This window comes from Archocentrus centrarchus, chromosome 13 (assembly GCF_007364275.1).
Source record: "Archocentrus centrarchus isolate MPI-CPG fArcCen1 chromosome 13, fArcCen1, whole genome shotgun sequence".
In the NCBI taxonomy this organism is placed as follows: Eukaryota; Metazoa; Chordata; class Actinopteri; order Cichliformes; family Cichlidae; genus Archocentrus; species Archocentrus centrarchus.
This window is the reverse complement of record NC_044358.1, coordinates 32,755,522-32,768,042: the sequence shown is the minus strand read 5'-3', so window position 1 is coordinate 32,768,042 and position 12,521 is coordinate 32,755,522. Positions and strand designations below refer to the sequence as shown.

The 12,521-nt window shown below is 40.6% G+C and overlaps 1 protein-coding gene across 3 annotated transcripts; it reads right to left on the bottom strand.

Annotated features, from left to right (window-relative positions):
* Window positions 1-1,119: 1,119 nt before the first annotated feature.
* Window positions 1,120-7,230, bottom strand: slitrk3a (SLIT and NTRK-like family, member 3a). Of its 3 annotated transcripts, XM_030745261.1 has the most exons (3): window positions 6,537-7,230; window positions 5,805-5,892; window positions 1,120-4,017 (listed from the first exon to the last, which is right to left on the bottom strand). In XM_030745261.1, the coding sequence occupies exon 3, from the start codon at window positions 3,957-3,959 to the stop codon at window positions 1,245-1,247; it is 2,715 nt and encodes a 904-aa protein (XP_030601121.1). In that variant the 5' UTR covers window positions 3,960-4,017; window positions 5,805-5,892; window positions 6,537-7,230; the 3' UTR covers window positions 1,120-1,244. The 3 variants fall into 3 exon arrangements, with proteins under 3 accessions (XP_030601121.1, XP_030601122.1, XP_030601123.1); XM_030745262.1 differs by lacking the exons at window positions 5,805-5,892; window positions 6,537-7,230 and adding an exon at window positions 5,371-5,463; XM_030745263.1 differs by lacking the exons at window positions 5,805-5,892; window positions 6,537-7,230 and having other exon boundaries at window positions 1,120-3,707; window positions 3,739-3,908.
* Between the last annotated feature and the right edge of the window lie 5,291 nt (window positions 7,231-12,521).

Here is a 12,521-nt window from a genome sequence, read left to right as displayed (position 1 = left end):
ACATGTTCCTGTCCCATTCACCCCTTTCATCATTTGATTGAAGAGTTTGTTTTTATTAAGAAGGCTATACCAGACGCATAATCACTATACACTGATTTAACATTACCTTTACAATTAAATTCTTCACTGAAATTACAGAATAAATATATGCACATTTTTCTTCAATCTTTGTGAGAGAGAAAACATTAAAAGTGCCTCCTACAAAGCCGTAAGTGGGTGGCGATGGGGAATCCAGAAGTAATGGGGGTGGGGGGTGGGGTCTTAACAAAGTATGTGGAAATATCCAGAAAACCTTCGGCATTGTCTTATAGTAATATTCACAAATGTTTTGCCATCCGTGCGTCAGCGCATCCTTTTTACGAGAAGCACCCTGATATAGACAGAAGTCCTCATTAATAGTAATAACCATATTAATAAGATATAAAAATTAAATAGAACACTGAACTGTAAATGCATCGCAGTATTTCTCTCCATAATGTCATTTGATAGTTCTGAGAAAATCCTCTCACTTCCTGCACTGAAGCGAGTGCATGCAGCAAACTGCAGTTCATTGTAAAACACACACACACACACACATATATATATATATATATATATATATATATATATATATATATATATATATATATATATATATATATATATATATATATATATATATATATATATATATATATAAAATCTTTTTTTGTTTCTCTCTTTTGATCATCTCCTATAAACTTAATGTGCACGGTCTCCGGGTGTTTGTACATCCTAGTCAGGGGTAAAAGAGAGAATAAAAACCCCCAAATCAGGGAGACGTCCAGCTCCCGTGCGTCTTCAGTGAATCTGGTAACTCCATAAAAATGGATTTTAGAGAAAGATGTAGGATGGATTGTATGTTTTATTCCCCAGTGCCCCTCTTGTTTCTCTTTTCCTCTCTCTTGGGCATATAGAGATATTTATATATATATATATATATATATATATAAAAATAACGGCTGTTGACATTGCTGGCTACTCTGAAAAAAAGGCACTTAATTGAATTATCTGAGAATGGCCTCTCCTCCAAAGTGATTTGGGGGGAAACATTGTGACTGTAATATAATATTTTATTTTATATCATGCTGCATTATCAAGTTGTTTTTTTTGTTGTTGTTTTCTTGCTTTTGTTTTTTTTTAAACATAGCTTTTGGGTGAGTTTGTTTTGAGGGTGGCAAAGTGAATATGTTGACTTTGTGTTTTTTCTCCATGGGCTAGAGATGTTAAAACCGGTAAGACTTTTCCAGGACTTCGAGGTAATCCGGCTTGGTTTGAAGTTTGGCCCTCAACTCAAGATAATCACTTTGGGATGGGTCAGGGTAGCAACCTTTCCCCGCTGTGAAAAGCAATGTCTCCTTAAGCCGTGCATCCTGCTGCAAATCAGGGTACTGCATGCCTGGTGGGTGTGCATGCGCCACATGCATGTCCTTTAGTTTGGGTACTGTCCCATACAAACAGTCTACAAAACCAACTGTTGGTGTGGGCCTCTGACTGTCAATCACTGTTGGGCAGAGCCCCCCATTCTCATGAAATCCTGCCATGTCAGTCGTGGCGTGGTTGACTGTAACAATGGTGTTGAGTTGAGAGTTGGAGACAGCCAGGGTCCACTCTCTCTCTTTTTCTAACAAGGTTCTGTAGTTACTGTTGCTACTGCTGCCATTGTCTTTCTTCTCAGAAAACTGTGCTCTCTCCTCCTCTGCTATCTCCCCTTCTCTAGGTTTATAAATGGGGTTGTTACACATCTGAGTCACAGGGTGGGGGATGTAATCATAAACATGGCCATGAGCATGTGTGTGACTAGAATGGGTGTGTGTGTGCATACTCTGTGTAGGTTTCTCTGGTGTGCCAGTGTTCCCAGAACTGCTTTGCCTCGGTGGGTCCTCAAAAATTCTGCATTGCATTTGGATCCCTGTCAAATCTACCTCGGAACGTTTTCGGAAGGGCAGCTTTTTCCTGCGACGAAGAACAAAAGCAAAAAGCCCGGCGGCCACAAACACAGCAGATATGAAGAGGATTAGTAGGCTAAGGATGAGGACAGACAGTGGGACAGCACCTCTCCCACCTGCCTCCCCCATGTCCGAGCTTCCTGTGGTGAAGTCATTTCCGCCAGGCAGAGCTGGGGAGGGGCCGGAAGAATACTTAAGCTCAGGACAGATGATCTCAACCTCTAATGAACGAAGATCCTTGCCCAAAGCAAACTCTGGTGTCTTGCAGATGACATCTCCAACTATAATGACAGAGGAGAGCTTTTCCAACCACTGTTTGAGGGGAATGATATCACAGGAGCAGTCCCAGGGGTTCTGATGGAGATCAATCTGGACAATTGAGGTCAGATGCTCCAGTACACCATGCACAGGCAAAGAAAGGAAGTAATTGTTGCGGAGGTTGAGACGTGCAAGGTTGGTTCCAGCAAAGGCATCAGTGGGGAGGGAACGCAGCAAATTGTCATTGAGGAAAACCAGTTGGAGATTTGGCATCAGGGAAAAGGAATTAGGCTGTATTTCACGAATGACATTATACTCAAAGTAAAGATAACTTAACATATGAAGGCCCCGAAACATCCCAGGGGTGAGTCTCTCAATGTCGTTCCCATTCAAATATAAACTTTTCAAGTTTGGTAGGTTGATAAAGGCGCCTTCCTGGACATAAGATATCCGATTATTCCCTAAATGCAGTAAATCCAGACTTGAGAAGTTCCAAAAGTCAGAACGATAGATTTTCTGTATTAGGTTTCCACTGAGATACAATTTCTTGGCATTGAGAGGCCGCGGTAGAAGCTCTGAGATGTTATGAAAGCTTTTCTCTTTACAGTTTACTGTTAGCCCCAGGTCATTGATATGAAGATTGCAAATACATCCAGCAGGGCAAATTATTGGAATAGGAGGCCTTGTTTGGTAACCTGCAATGGGGGGCTGATTGATGCCTGGGTAGATGCTACGAGGAGTTGGGGGGTTCTTTGTGGGCCGAGGTCGTTTGGTAGGCTTTACAACTCTTTCCTTGTATTCCACAGAAGAGGCTGTGTTGTGAAAGGAGGAGAGCATTGAGGAAGGTTTAGTAGGCCATGTGTTCTCATTGCTGAATGGAATCCTGGGAATTCCCAGCTTAGCCTCTATCTCTGCATCTGAGAGCAGAGGACAGAGCTCACTGCGTTTGATTTCCCGTAAGTCCTTCCCATGTAAGTGGAAGGGATACTCACATGTGATCTCACCCACTAAAGCTGTATATGGTATTCTCTCAAGCCATGTTTTTAACTGGACAATTTCACAGACACAGTTCCAGGGGTTCTCCTCTAGCTGGATTTCCATTAAGCTCCTCCCAATATACTCCAGTGTGCCCTTGTACGGCAATGTCTTTAGTCTGTTTCCTCTCAAGTCCAGATGTGTGAGTGACACAGATCGAAAAAGATAATTTGGGAGGACAGGGATCAGATTGTCATTTAGTATAAGTACTCTCAATTTGTGGAGGTGTCTGAATGCACCACTTTCAATCCTTTTGATAACATTGTAGTCTGCCTGGAGATACTCTAAACTCTCCAAACCCAGGAAAGTGTCATTCCGGAAAACTTCTAGTTTGTTTTCATGCAGGAACAGCCGTTTGAGTATTCCTAAGCCATTAAACGCTCCAGCATGAATATCTTGCAAGGCATTGTTGCCCAGATTAATGGATATGGCATTGTTAAGATGGAGGAAGCTGTTAAAGTAAAGCTTCCTCATGGAGTTTCTTTGCAGGTTGAGCTTGAAGGGTCGGCTCCATATCTGGGAGATCTGGCTGATATTTGTAAATCCTTTACTGTCACAGTGGACGTGGAAGATGCCCTCTTTGACCTCGCAGTAGCAGGGCTCGAAGCAGGGCTCGTCGATCTCCTCTGAGTCCTCCAGTAGTGGGATTGGAGTGGTCCATCCTAAGGCTATGGTGCTCAGCAAGGTAACCCACAGCATCCTTGCTGACACCAAAGGGATGAAGTCTTGGCTCCAGGGACAGAGCCACTTCACAACACTGCAACAGAAAACAGAGAGGGAGAGACGGGAGGATGGGGTGAGGGAGGGGAGCAGGCGTAGTGATTACACACACAGATACACACATACCCTCACAAAGTAATGTTTGTGGTTAAGAAAGGCAGGCAGATAGGATAGACAGAGGACAGGAGAGGAGGTTGCATTAGTTTCAGAAGAATGTAAGGCAAATCTGAAATTAATAACAATGAATCATAAAATAAAGGAGACTTCTTTCAATTTTTATATATATATATATATATATATATATATATATATATATATATATATATATATATATATATATATATATATATATATATATATATATATATATATATATATATATATATATATAAATGTTGGTAAGGACGGATCACCTTAGATTTGTTTATCACATTGACTAAAGAAGTTAACAGCAGTGGAGTGAAGTTAGTGGTGAGGATAAGCTTTGCAGTATTTATTACATAATGGGAACATCAATCCCTCTTTCAATATACTTGAGTCCAGAAAAGCTTGGCGGAAACAGAAGCAGGTGCTTTGAAATTGGAGGAAGAGAACGGGCTAAGATGCCTGCTTGGTAGCCACAGTGGGGCTAAATAGGGATTTTTGAGGCACTTTCTGATGATCAGTCTCGGTAAAATTAATCTCAACAAAATTAAATATCAGCATTATGACTCGACTAAATCTGACAGAACAAATAAGTAGGCCAGAAAAATATGTAAACAATGACACTAGAGCTACATGTTAGGCCTGGATTGTCACCTGTAAGGGTATCAATAACGTGATGAAATAGCGGTGGAAAGATACAATAGTTTAGTAATGCCGAAGTAGAGAAAACGGCAGAGTACGGACCATCTGTCATTGCCCTCTGTCTGGGGTTAATGCCCTGCATACAAAACAACTGGTGTCGACTTATTTCATTGTAATTAAACCTGTAATTTTTCAAGATACAATCAGTGTATTTTTTTTTGTTTTTTGTTTTTTGCTGAAAGCATCTGAAGACTGAATGTGCAGTGGTACAATTAAAGGGAAATAGCGCAGTGGCCGAAGCTGTTCCGAGAAGCCTAGTTCTGAGGTAGTATCCTGTAATAAATAATATCAATTCTACAGAAATGTTCAGCGACAAAAAGTAAAAACAGTTTTGCAATTGAAACATAATAACGCTAAAAATCCTCACGGCATCTAAGAAAAAATACAAATATAAAAATAGATGGGCTGATCAAAGATTCTGCTCAACATCTTCAAGGTAAAATGGAGAAAGTGTCTCCATCCCTCTCTCTGTGTGTCTGTCCCTCACACACACACACACACACACACACTGAACGTTTTGTCTTAAGACTGTGACTTTTCATACATGCACGCACAGCGCTCTCCGTTCAAACGTAGGTGTTAAAAATCCAGGGAGATGCCCTACGAATGTCTGTCGGAGTGGAGACGCTGTCCATGGTGCTGAAGTCAAATGCCAAATGACATGGAAAAAAGGCTAGAAAAAAAGGTTTTGTAATCCCAAAAAAAGATGTGATGGTAAAAAAGTAGGGAAAAACCCCTTCACACAATTTCCCTCGTTACAAAATTCATTGTTTTCATTCCCAACTCTGTGCGTAATCCTCCATGATTTATCGTTTCAGCTTCCGTGGTAGGGATACAAAAAAAAAAAAAAAAGAAAGAAAGAAAACAAAAAGCGTCGATGCGTTGCCAAAAAAGTAATAATGAAATTTAAAGAAATTAAAAATATTAAACGCCGTTTTATATTCCTTTGGGGTGTATCAAATCGTTTAACATACGTACTTAGTTTAGTGGGACTCCAACTTCACATATCCTCCTGCAATGTGTCCTGTTGTTGCCCGGTGCGTCCCGCTCAACGTCCGATGCTCGGCTGTGAGGAAGAGAAAGAGAAATGTGGGGTGACCGAGGCGTAAGAAAGGAACGATAGGAAACGGAGATGGAGAGAGAGAGAGAGAAAGAGAGAGAGAGAGAGAGAGAGAGGAGGGCATTGAGGATGGAAAGTGGAAAAGATGCGCATGGGAATGAGCCGGGAGTTAAAAGTACTGCTTGTCTTGCGTGGCAATTTCAGTGCAACCTATAAAAAGAATTAAACTTAAATTTAAATTATACTAAGTTATAGTGAAATAATTATATTTAACAACTTAGACTCTGACCATAAAAAAAACAAAAAAAAAAAAACAGAATATGCCCTCCCCGCACACACACACGAAAGCCTTGCTGTCAAGACAGAAGAGAGCAGGGCGCTTACTGAAATACATGCCAAGCATAATGCAGTAGGCTTTCGTCGTGACATTGGCAGCAAATTTCTGAATAAATAACAAACGGGCATTGATCAGATAACTAGATCCCCGTGATCCATTATTCTCGATATATGGAGAAGCCTTGTTGTCCCATTTTGGAGTCCATGGCTATGCAGACACGAATAAACACAGCAACACACACATTCATGCACACATCTGCGTAAGGCTTCCCATATGATACACACGCACATGGAAACAGCCCATAACCACTCACCAATTGCAAAGCATCGGGAAAAGACCACTAGTTTCAATCTTGTTAGATCTCCTTCCCCCCTCCTCTCTTTCGCTCTCTCCCTCTCTCTCTTCTTCTCTCTCGATCTCTCAGTGGCAGAGGCAAAAGAGAGGAGAAATGAAGACGTGATAGGAATGCGATCCCTGCCACTCTCACACTCCGGTTACTCTGACTCTCTCCCCTTCTTTCTCCCCCCCTTCCCCTTTTTTTCTTCTAAGCAGTTTGTTTAAAATGCAAGTCCTCGGCTTGTGTCCGTTCACTTCCCCTTCCACCCCTTTCCTCTCCCTCCTTCTCCTCTGTCGCCTCCCGGGCGCGGGCTCAACAACGGTATAGCTGGGTGCAAGTATTTTCCTCTCGGTTTCAGGACCGCGTTTCTTTCCAGCACAGCAGTAGAAGGAATCTGTGGATCATATCGACTGTGGCTGGGTCAGCTGCTGCCTTTTTTTTCTTTCTTTCTTTCTTTTCTTTCTTTCTTTCTCTTTCTTTCTTTCTTTTTTTTCTTTCCTCGGGTCTGTTTCCCCGTCGTGCGTCAGAGGAGTGAGGGACAGAGCTGGGGAGGTGGATGGGGATGAGGGGGTGAGAGACGCAGAGAGCGATCTGGCGGTGAGAGAAAAGAGGAGGAGGGGAGGAAAGCGAGTGATGGGGACGGCTGCTCTATAGTTCTGGATGCTGTCGAGAGGAGGAGAGGAAGCGAAGAGGAGTGAGTGAGGAGCGCTCTGGCTTTCGCAGCGGGGACGCGCGTCACGGATAAATAAATAAATAAATAAGAGTCAGGGAGCGCGCCGTGCGGGGTGGGTGAGACTACCAAACCTGTGGATGACAGTCATGATTCTCTCTCTTTCTCGCTTTCTCTCTCTCTCTCTCTCTCTCTCTCTCTCTCTCTTTCTATCTCTCTCTCTTCTCTCTCTCTCCCTCTCTCTCTCTCTCTCTCCCTCTCTCTCTCTCTCACTCTCGTTATGAGGTTTATCTAATTATAACCACAATAATACTAAGGTCTTTTATTGAACATATTTATTCGGCGTTAGTTGGGTGAGTAAACTGTAGAGTTGGCAGCCCTCTCTCTGCCAGTGCCTCCCCTCTCTTCTGTGGAGACGTAGAGGGTGGCCACGACTATCCACAGCAGGCGGGGGAGAGACGGAGAAGCACAGAAGGCTTCAGCTTTCTCATCCACTTGCGTGCCTTCCCCCGCCTCGCCTCCAGCGGGCAACACAAGCCCGTGTTGTGAGCAGCAAACCAAAACACAGCTCACGAAGACGACTGGGATACAGTCACAATTTCAAGTTCTTGTAGCTGATTGCAGTGGATAGTTGAATTCTCTGTACAACGGCTGTGGTTACAGCACACAAGCCAACAAATTTGAAGCTATGTGACATCACTGACATAAGCTACGATATCAGATTGCTGGAATCCTTCTCTCCTAACACGAGTGCTGTTTATATTCATGTTGTGTTAAAGTGACTTTAGAGAAAGGATGCCTAAAATTTGTACAACTGTTTGAAAGATTGTAGTAACACTATCCAACAGCTCTTCTTTGTGTACACCAGGGTGAGACAGGTGAAATGGATGGTAATTAAGCCCTGTCTTGTATTTATTTTTAGTTTTACACGGGTGTTACTGATTTTAAAATATGTGGACTCTTTCTAAAAGTGTCCTATCGTGGCATTAGGCAAGTAAACCTCCCCGTTTGCCTGCCGTGTTAGGATTTACTACTTGTCATGTCATGGTGGATTACTACAGACTAAACTGAGCACTGGGGACATTAATTTCTGCTGGACATATAGAATGTTAATAGTGATGTCCATACCGAATGTTGTAGCTTGAAGTACAGAGGACCTTTCTACTGATATTTTAAATGCATTTCCCAATTTCAGCATAGTTCAGTGGCGCCAATACACACTGGTATCAACAAAAACATACATAAAAATGAATGAAGGTATCTGTCAGCAAATACTTTTGGGAATACATAATTACACATGAGTTAGTGTTGCATGATGGAAATGTTTTGATTGATTTTTTTTTTTTTCAAACTAGTCACCATTCTATAACAATAAATAAAATACACACAAGCCTTAGTCAATGCACACCCATGCAGAGACACACATTGGACACACAAACATAGATGGAAGAGTAGAAAAAAGTGAGAGCAGCTAGTGGTCTGTAAAACTGCCATTCTTCTTCATGAGTAGCCATCATTCACCCCTTCAGACTGTCAGCTACTGTCAAACAGACTGACATAAGGCCACTACAAAACCTTCATTCATCTCTCTGGACATGGATGGCCGGAGTTTGTCACAGTACGGCAGAACTAACATACAGTTTAAAGATCAGAGCTCATGAGAGCACTAGTTAGAATTTCCACTTTGAATGTTACAGCAAAACATAGACATTGACATCTTAGGGTTTGACATGTATCATTTCAGAGGAAGGGTCAAGAACTGCCGTGAGTAATAAAAATGTTACCTGTGTAACACAAAGACACAAAGAGATGAAGTCACAAAGAGTTCATGGAGGTTGCAGCACCAATATTGTAGTATTAAATCTTAATCATTTGTTTATTTATTAATTTTTCCTGTCATTACATTTATTTTTTAAATATTTTCTGTCAGTTGGAGTGGTAGTGTAGATGGCAGTTCAGGAAAAAAGTTTATCTGTGTCATGTTTGTAAAGGTTATTTGAAGAGTGCATTGTCAAACAATGTCATCATTTTGATAGAGACATTGACCCAGAAAAGAAAAGTTATGAACTCAGATTTTATTAAAATTACATGGTAACAAAAATTAAACATGACCTAGTCATCTGTGACATTTTCAGATTATCGGTGGCAACATCAGTCATCAAAGATAGCAAAGAGTATTGTGTATCTGCTGTCAATGAAAAGACAAAATGATGTACCCACAATAGCAAAGGGATGTCTTTTTTTCTTTGTAAATAATGTTTACGACAAACATATTTCAATGATATGGCAACATATAACAAAAATTCCTATCAAATGGTTTATTAATAGAACTTCACAAATAACAGTGTAAATATGCAAAACATTCAAAATAATATTGATTGGACATTAAAATTAACAAAATTAAGACTATTTTATCAGGTTATCAGGTAGCATTATTTAAAAACAAAAAAAAAACAACTTTCAAGGGTTAAACAAGTTTTGTGTCCCTCAAAAACTTTCCCTTTTTTTCAGCCCTCGCCTTTTGAAACTTTCCATTACCATTTCTTTGGTTGTCATCAGGGGTTTCAGTGACATACCTCATGTCCTTTGTGAACCACAAGGAATGGTGGAAAGCAAAGTCAAATAATTCCCTATCTATTGTCTGTCTGTCTGTCTATCTATCTGTCTCTCTTCATGCCAGTCTGCCTGACTGTTTGGGAGTCAGTGTGTCCAATGTGTCATTGGCCTGCCTTTCTCACTGTCCATATACACCACAACTTGGCAGCCTGCCAACCAGACCACCAGCCTGCCAGCCTTTCTGCCTGATAGCCTGCCTATTTGGCCAATCTGCTGCATTCTTTTGTGTCTGTCTCCATGTGGCTGTACCTACTTGCTTATGAGCCTGTCAGTGTGGCTACCTGACTGACAGAGTTCCTTTAGGCACTTACAAGTTCTATCTTGTCTTATATTGATACACACCAACAAATACAGACTGACAAAAGAAGATTTGGGTAAGAAATACCCATATGAAAAAGGGAGAGTAAAACAAAAAATCTGAGATTTAGATGATGTCGCATTATATGATTTATTTTTGACATTTTTATCATAAAACACATTTTTTTCTTTATACTTCACATTTAATCATGTTGTATTTCAAGATTTTTTTTCCTCTTTCTCTGAGTCTGACATTGTCTGGGAAAACATTATATCTTGCACAGAAGAGTTTGTAAACTACAATCATGTCTTATGTTGATTGAAATATTCTGTTCTCTAATAAGCAAATTCAATTAGTCAACATAAAGCACCTACTACCTTTATGAGTTTCACATCTAGCTGTGAGTAGTGTATCTGTGTACCTCCCCCTGTACTAGACACTCAAAATGACTCTTGCTATATTTTTTTCCCTCTTTTTATCAATATTGTTCACTCTGTTCAACATTTGGAGAAATGCTGCACACTTTGCATTGATATTTTTTATGGAAAGATCAAAGAATGTTTACAAAACCCAGAAAAGCTATATATATCCAGAAAGTCAACACACTGGTTATCAATGCTTGAAGATAAAAATATATGTATATATGAAATACATAATATAGTGACGCATATGACATTGTTCAAAGCAGCAACAAAACTGTTTGCATGGAGGTCCAGGACAATGGATCTGGTTGGTAAACTGGGGTTGTAGACCCCTTTTTAAGAACGCAAACCACAGGGTGTGTTGCAATTGGATCACGCTCCTCAACCTACCAGAGAAAGTCTATGGCAGGGTACAAAAGAGTAAAGCTAACCCATTACTCAAACCATGGACTCAGAAAGATGGCAGTTTTCTGCCATTGTGGAACACTGGAAGAGCTCTTTAGACCTCAAGGAAACTTGAGGTGATATTTTCCCAGCCAGTGTAGATGTGTTTTGTGGAGTTGGAGAGGGTATTTGACTGTGTCCCTCCAAATGTCCTGTGGGGGGTGCTCCAGGCGTACAGTGTATTGCACCCATTGTCACTGAGTATTGAGAAAGAGATTATGTCATTCACCTAGAAGAGCTATTGGCAGGGGAGAGAGGTCTGGGCATCTCTCATTAAACTGCTGCCTCCCACAAAGAGATGGGTGGATGGATGGATGGATGGATGGATGGACAAAGCAACAAGACTGCAAAGAAAATGTGAACTTTTAAATAATTTGTGCAGTGGATCATGGATTCACGGAACATAATAGAGTCTGTGATTGTCTACAGTAAGATAAGTATATAAAAGAAATTATCTGAAAATAAGGAATACACAGCTGCATTCTCTTTCAAAGTCTTCTTTGTAGTTTAGTGCCTGGCCTTGTTTGAAATTTGAGTGTGTTTCCATAGTGAGAATGTACAACTAGGTTTTCAGAATAGGGGCTGTGGACAACTTTGACTTGGGAAACAATTAAAAAAAATTCTATGAAATGATCAATTAATGTTTACATTCCATTTGAAATATTGAGTATGACTGAAGATTGTTTCTTTTTTAATATTCTATGGGAGCCCACATAAAATTCTTAGTGGAAATTAAGCTACACCTCATGTAGTTCTTTTCATATCAGGTATTATAAGTTTCTTTGTAAAAGTGGACTCCCACAGGATAGTCACTGCAAATATACAGGGCCAGAGAATAAGGTTAAATGTCACACTGGGGTTTGATTCTGTGAATTCTTTCAAAGTTTATGAAATCTCTCTCTCTCTCTCTCTCTCTCTCTCTCTCTCTCTCTCTCTCTCTCTCTCACCTTTGTGTGCTTGTGTGTGCTGGCCACTGAGCAGCACTTTAATGTGGTCACATCTGAGTGATTGGCCCCACAGTGTGGATGAAGTTCAGGACAAAAGAGCATCCAAATATAAAACAGATGCCGACATTTTGTTCTCTCTCACACAAGCTGAGTGAAACAGAGCAAGTGAAGGTGTCACTGGCTGGTGAGAACATTACAGCTTCATAATATCTTTATAGTGTTTCTTATTGTAAAACTTAGTAAGAATATTGTCACGGTTACTGAAATGTCTGACAGCATTACAGGAGACCAGTAGCCTGCTTATGGTAATGCAAAGTTTATTGTTACCTGCTTGCATAATTAGATAATGAATCATAGTGATTTAACTGGACACTCTGTTTTGCCTATCTCTGTCACTACATTTCATTGGTCTATGCTTCTGCTTCTTCCATGTTCCTAGATTTAGGAAACCATGTATATTTTACACTAGAGAGTATACATGCAACATTTGCTATGAAACTCATAAAGTGGACAAAAACAGAAGCAAGTTGATGTGTAACTGAAAGCAACAAATCACACTGCAGG

What these genes read in the sequence shown, in the direction of transcription:
- slitrk3a (XM_030745261.1), bottom strand. Translation starts at nt 3,959, where the DNA reads ATGCTGTGGGTTACCTTGCTGAGCACCATAGCCTTAGGATGGACCACT.